The sequence below is a fragment of the Rutidosis leptorrhynchoides genome, chromosome 7 (assembly GCF_046630445.1).
Source record: "Rutidosis leptorrhynchoides isolate AG116_Rl617_1_P2 chromosome 7, CSIRO_AGI_Rlap_v1, whole genome shotgun sequence".
Lineage (NCBI taxonomy): Eukaryota > Viridiplantae > Streptophyta > Magnoliopsida > Asterales > Asteraceae > Rutidosis > Rutidosis leptorrhynchoides.
In genome coordinates this window covers 329,137,647-329,144,474 of record NC_092339.1, presented here as the reverse complement: position 1 = coordinate 329,144,474, position 6,828 = coordinate 329,137,647, and the positions used below count along the sequence as shown (strand labels likewise).

General features: G+C 34.3%; 1 protein-coding gene across 1 annotated transcript; it reads right to left on the bottom strand.

Annotated features, from left to right (window-relative positions):
* Positions 1-1,487: 1,487 nt before the first annotated feature.
* LOC139860291 (uncharacterized) lies at positions 1,488-2,595 on the bottom strand. Its single transcript, XM_071849056.1, has 3 exons — positions 2,535-2,595; positions 1,606-2,128; positions 1,488-1,534 (listed from the first exon to the last, which is right to left on the bottom strand). The coding sequence occupies exons 1-3, from the start codon at positions 2,547-2,549 to the stop codon at positions 1,488-1,490; spliced, it is 585 nt and encodes a 194-aa protein (XP_071705157.1). The 5' UTR covers positions 2,550-2,595.
* Between the last annotated feature and the right edge of the window lie 4,233 nt (positions 2,596-6,828).

Below are 6,828 nucleotides of genomic sequence, written 5' to 3'. Positions count from 1 at the left end.
CCACGAGCGGGTAGCACTATAAAATGAGATGTGAACCACGAGCCGGTAGCATCGAAGTGTGAACCACGAGCCGGTAGCACTATAAAAGAGTATGACTCAAATGCGTAGTGGCGTGAACCAAGGAGCCGGTAGCGTCATATCATTATGTATGGTGTGAACCACGAGCCGGTAGCACCATAGCGTTTATGGTTAACCATATGGTTTGTGTATGTGTTGTAGTGTAGCATATTATATTGTTTGGGTATATGCTATTGGTTACGCTAGCTTGCGATATTGGAGATTATTAGCTTGATACTTGAGATGGTTTGCTAATTATGAATTGCTAGCGTGTATGAGGTATTTGTGTAAGTGTTTGCAAGTAGGTATATTATATATGTATATGTATAATTATTGCATTCACTAAGCGTTAGCTTACCCCTCTCGTTGTTTACCTTTTTACAGGTATTGTGATTGTAAAGCTAGTTAGTCGTTAGACTAGATGCGTAGTAGCACTCGGGCTCGATGGAGTAGCTATTGGATATTGGACGTGGATTGGGGATTCGGTAGATCCTCGGGATTATGCTCTTGGTATCGGGTTGGGCTATTGTGTCTTAACCGTGGTATTGAATAAATGTTTCGAGGTCGCATTGGTTGGTTGTGTCGAGTCAAACTCTGTATGCGAGACACATACTCGTAAGGATTTATGGTGTCATTTGTAAACCAAGAGTCGAGACAAAACGTCTAACGTGTTATTATGATAAATTGTATACGGATAACTATTTTGAAATGGTTTGTATACTTGGATGTTATTGGGACCTATCTTATATAAAAAAAAAAAAATGTACTCCGTTTTTGGTTAAACGGATTGGGGTTGTTTCAGCTGCAGACCACGTAAAGGTCTCTTTTTCTTGGGATACTCATCCTACAATTAATTAATTAATTATCAAATAAGAATATTAGCAGAAACCAATACGCAAAGACGCAAAGAAAATCTTGCTTCCGTGTACGCAAGGTCGCAAGAAACTCTTGCGTCCAGGAACAAAACCACACGCAAGGACGCAAGTTCCACCTTGCGACTACCTAAAAACACACGCAAGGATGCAAGGCATACCTTGCGCCCATACCAGAACCTGTCTGTAAACAGATAACAGATAAACTATGCAACAATTTAGGATAGGCTAACATTTTTAAAATGTAACTAACCTGAATATGTAGGAGTTTAAGGTATTCAGATATTCCAAATGACTCAGCAGATGAACGCTTCCAAAAAAGAGCCCTCGGTACTCCATTCTTGTCAGTCTTTTTTGCAAACGGTTTAATGGTACGACGGTAAGACTCGAGAATCCAAATCTACAAATAAAAAACAATTAATTTAATTTATGTTACATCTTAAATATTAACATTAAATAACAAATATTCAACCATTTACCTTGAATGCCCACATAAATCCCGCCAAAGTGTACGCCTTTCCACTCTCTAATTGGCTTTCACGAATAACAAACCCTTCACTAACCACTTCGTAAATTGGCTCCCAAATACGAGACCCCCATGGGTACTGATTAACACGCGATAACTCTTCGACTAGCCATAAAAACTTTTTATTCACAACATGGATCCCTTGTTTACCCATAAAACCTCTCTCTACAATCAAGATAATTGCTAATCGCACCACATCATTGTCACTAATAAGGCTGTGATCAGATTTTAAAAGCATCTTTTCAACATCACTAATCAAAACATTTTGAGAATCTTTAAAACCCTTAAATAAACGTCGTCTAATAGGTGCGGTCTGGACGTCATAATTCTTCGGGATGTAATGTGCCATGTCCGTCCGGCTACTAAACAAAAAACCCGTCACAAGACAAAATTCACGGCGACCAAATCTAATCGAAAAATTGTTCTGAAAATGAAACCATATATCCTCATGCTCATCGGGGTACTTAACATTATCTAGTCTTTCCGGCCGCACACTCTTCCGTTGGAGCATGCAATGTACAAGCCCGGGATCATTACCAAAGTATTCTAGATCTAACCATGGACCAAAACACGTTTCTTTAAACTTTTTAATTTGATTCTCAGTCATGACCTTCTTCACATCCCCTATAACGCTCAACTTATTCTTCATCGTTAACTTTCCTTCCACAAATCCCTGCATAAGTAACAATATAATCAGCAGAAAGTATCAGGACGCAAGAACGCAAGATAAAACTTGTGTCCGTTTAATTGACCAACGCAAGGACGCAAAGACAAGTTTCTGGGAACACGCAAGGACGCAAATATAACCTTGCGTCCACTAGCGTTGCGTACGCAACCACGCAAACTAGGCCTTGCGTCTGGTCAATTTCCATAATTTTACGAGCAGTTAATGTATGTTTCACTCGAACATATAACCCAAAATACAGTTGCATGTCATAAAACAACGGTTGTACTTCATTAAACACAAATACACCTCGAACAGACATTTCATCGAGCAGTTGGTGTGCACATTTATACAATTCGCATCGAACCTAAAATAAACCGATAATACACACATAAATAACAAAGTAATCACTAACCTGGGTGCTCGCCATCGTTGCAAGGTTGATTCCTTGATTATTTGCTTGATTACTTCGTGAAAACCCGATTTCTTTTGCGTGAAAACCCTAATACTTCGTGAAAACCCTTGTAGGCTAGTATAAGAGGTCACGGGGGTGGCAAGAGGGGTTAGGTGGTGGTGGAGATGATGGAGGAGGAGAATCTGGTAGTGGTAATGGAAGCGATGAAGAGGGTTTGCGTTTGTGCTTGCGTTTTTGCGAATCGCCTGGAGAATGTTTGTTTGCGTGTTTGCGAAGTCGGATGAAAGTGTGGAGTGACAGGTTTAAAAATGTCATTTAACCGTAATTTTTTTAGAAAAAGAGGGCATTTTGTCAAATTTTTTTTTTTTTGGGCTCTGGTGCAAGGGGATACAAATATTTGGGCATTTTGGTGATAATCTCCCTCCAGAATAGAAATGTCCATCTTTAATCCCTGCACATTTCTTAACCTCAAACTAAATAATACTCCAAAATAGATATTCCAAGTTAGATTAAATATGTTTAATTTGTTACAAAATTACATGTATAGACAATTTTGTTAAATAGTTGTACAGTGATAAATATGTAGTATATATATGTGTGTGTGGTGCAGAAAGTTGATAAGCTAAAAAAATATATAAAACACTCAAAAATCCCTTCTTGTGCTTATCGACACCCACTTTGCAAAACCCCTTAGTCAAAAGTCAATCATCACAACCTAATTAAATTTAGTGCTTTTGTTTTGCTCCACGTGCAATGCTACCACATACAAGTTGATATTATTCAACTTCTAATTTATATTTGTTATTGTTGTCGAATTCAACATCTATCCTATTTTTCGTTCGTCTCTTTCCCCAAATCTACAGTCAAGAATCAAGCCACTAAAGGTATTTATAAGCCTACTAAATTATAACACGTTATCAGCACGATTATCTCAACATTTATACTAAATATGGTTGGCTCTGCCACCTAACTAATATATGGTCGGTTATACCACCTAAATGATATATGGTCGACACTGTCGCCTAATTTACATTTATGTTATCTAACATTTATTTATGTATACTAACATTTACATTTATGTTATCTAACATTTATTTATGTATACTAACATTTACATTTATGTTATCTAACATTTATTTATGTATACTAACATTTACAGTTATGTTCACTAACATTTATATTTATGTTATTTAAGTTATATATGGTCGGTTATACCACCTGAATTATATTTTCTGTAATCTAACTCTTATTAACTTCACTAACATTTATATTTATGTTAATAAGACCTCATGATTGTACGCAACACGTCATTTGACAACACGGTACTTTATGTACGCAACACGTCATTTGACAACACGGTACCATGGGTCGAGATTAATTCCGATCAATACGAATACGATGGGGTCTTTATATGTTATCTAACATTTATGATTACTTATGCAATTAATCATTATTTATTTCATGCATACTAATGTTTATTCTTAAATTTATAATCTTAAAAGTTAAAATAAAAAAGTACTTTGTATTTTTATTAAAAGTAAATTTTAAAAGTTAAAATAAAAAAAGTAGTTTGTATTTTTATTAAAAGTAAATCTTAAAAGTTAAAATAAGAAAAGTAGTTTGTATTTTTATTAAAAGTAAATCTTAAAAGTTAAAATAAGAAAAATATATTATAATAATATATATTATAACTTAATATATATTATAATAATATCATTAATAATATAATATAATATGAACCTATATTCCCTTATGATTTTATTATTTGTAATCATACCATTATTCCTTTGTTTACTACTTATAAATCTAAACTAATTCTAATTGCATATTGTTATTTATCTACGAAAAAAAATATTATGATTATGATTATGATTATGATTTATATTGTTCATCTTTCTGAAAATAGAAAATGTCAAACTTATCAAAGCTTGAGTTTGATGCCTTAGACGTATCGGGAACAAACTACACATCATGGGTTATGGACGTAGAAATAAATCTTGGATCATTGGGTATTCTAGAAACTTTAAAAGAAAATAATACTTGTTCCGATCAAGATAAATTAAAATCAATTGCTTTTATTCGCAAACATATTGATACCACCTTAAAACATATGTTTCTCACTATCAAAGATCCACATGTTTTATGGGAAAGTATCAAGAGTAGATTCGATAATCAAAAGGAAATATTACTTCCAGCTGCGAGGGAAGAATGGAGAAATCTAAGGTTCCAAGATTTCAAAAAGGTAAGTGAATACAGCTCGGCCATGTTCAAGATCCGTTCAAAGCTTCAATTCTGTGGTCAAGAAATAAGTGATGCTGATATGATGGAAAAAACTTTCTCCACAATGCATTCTGCAAATATAACTGTGCAAGAAAATTTAAGATTGCAGAATTATAAAACTTTTTCCAAACTTCAAACTTATCTCTTAGTTGCAGAAGTTAATAAAGAATTACTGATGAAAAATCAAGAATCTCGTCCTACCGGTGCGCTAGCATTTCCTGAAGCTAATGCTATTAACAATAATAATAATAATAATAATAAAAGAAGAAATGCACATGGACGAGGGCGTGGAAGAGGTCGTAGCCATATTGGCCAAAACCATCATTATGGAAATTACCATAACAATAATAAAAATCATAACTATGTTCGAAATCACCCTTATGGTAATGGTCGTGGTGGTGGTCGTGGTCGTGGTGGTCGTGGTGGTCGTGGACAAAGAAATAATAATCCACAAAATTATAAAATCCAAACACCATACAATCCCACAAATCACAATGTTGAAGAAGGCTCTTCAAAGAATGTTGAAGATTCTTGTTACCGATGTGGTAAAATTGGCCACTGGTCTAAAAACTGCCGAACAAATCAGCATTCTGTTAATCGGTATCAAGAATCCCTAAAGGGAAAAGGAAAAGAAGCAAATCTTGTGGATGACCTTGATACAAAAATCACTGAGCCAACTTGTGACTACTTTAATGAATAAATTTCTAATATCTATATATATATATATATATATATATAGATATCCTATTATATGTTCTCGTTAAATAAATGGTTGTAGATTTTCAATCTACACCATATCTAGTTTACTACATATTTCCTTATTATGTGCTATCGTTTGTAACATGTTTTGAATGCAATATATTGATGAATTATATACTCATTATTTGTTTCTCATTTTTTTTTGAAGTTCATGATGCATACTGCTGGAGTAAAAAATCAGTCAAATGGTGGAGATATTTGTATTGCAGACAGTGGTGCCACTCACACCATACTCACATCTAAAAAATATTTCACAGACTTGAAAGCAACGGAAGGAACTATACATACTATATCAGGTCCTGTGGACTTAATAAAAGGAATGGGAAAGGCAAAATTAATGTTATCAAATGGTACGAATTTTCTGATAAATAATGCCTTATTTTCTCCCATGTCAAAGAGAAATTTGTTAAGTTTCTCTGACATATACCAAAATGGATATGATTATCAGTCAGTGACAACAGAAAATGAAAAATATTTAAGTATCACTGATAAGAATCGTGTAATTGAAAAACTACCAAGACTTCATTCTGGTTTACATTATACACATATAAATGTACCTGAAGTAAATGTGGTAGTTAAAGAAAAATTATGTGATCCTGTAATGATCAGTTTGTGGCATGAGAGATTAGGTCACCCAGGATCAACAATGATGAAAAGAATAATACAAAATACACATGGACATCCATTGGCGGATCAAAGGATCCCTCATGATGCACTTATCCCATGTACATCATGCTCACTTGGAAAGTTGATAATAAGACCATCACCTCTTAAGGTTGAAAAAGAATCACCAATGTTTCTTGAAAGAATTCAAGGTGATATATGTGGACCAATTCATCCACCATGTGGACCATTTAGATATTTTATGGTTCTAATAGACGCATCTAGTAGATGGTCTCATGTTTGTCTATTATCAAGTCGAAATATGGCATTTGCAAAATTTCTTGCTCAAATTATTAAATTGAGAGCACATTTCCCTGATTATACTATTAAAAGGGTGAGACTAGATAATGCCGGTGAGTTTACGTCTCAAGCATTTAATAACTTTTGCATGTCTATTGGGATTATTGTTGAACATCCCGTTGCCCATGTGCATACACAAAATGGTTTAGCTGAATCATTAATTAAACGATTGCAGCTAATAGCTAGACCATTGATAATGCGAACAAAACTCCCAGTATCTGTATGGGGCCATGCAATTTTGCATGCTGCATCATTGATTCGCATTAGACCAAGCGCAAGTCATACATATTCT

Excerpts from the sequence above, each read along its gene's own strand:
- LOC139860291 (XM_071849056.1), bottom strand. Across the intron at positions 1,535-1,605 it reads TGTAGAGAGAGGTTTTATGG|TACCCATGGGGGTCTCGTAT; the intron begins GTAAACAAGGGA and ends CGTGTTAATCAG.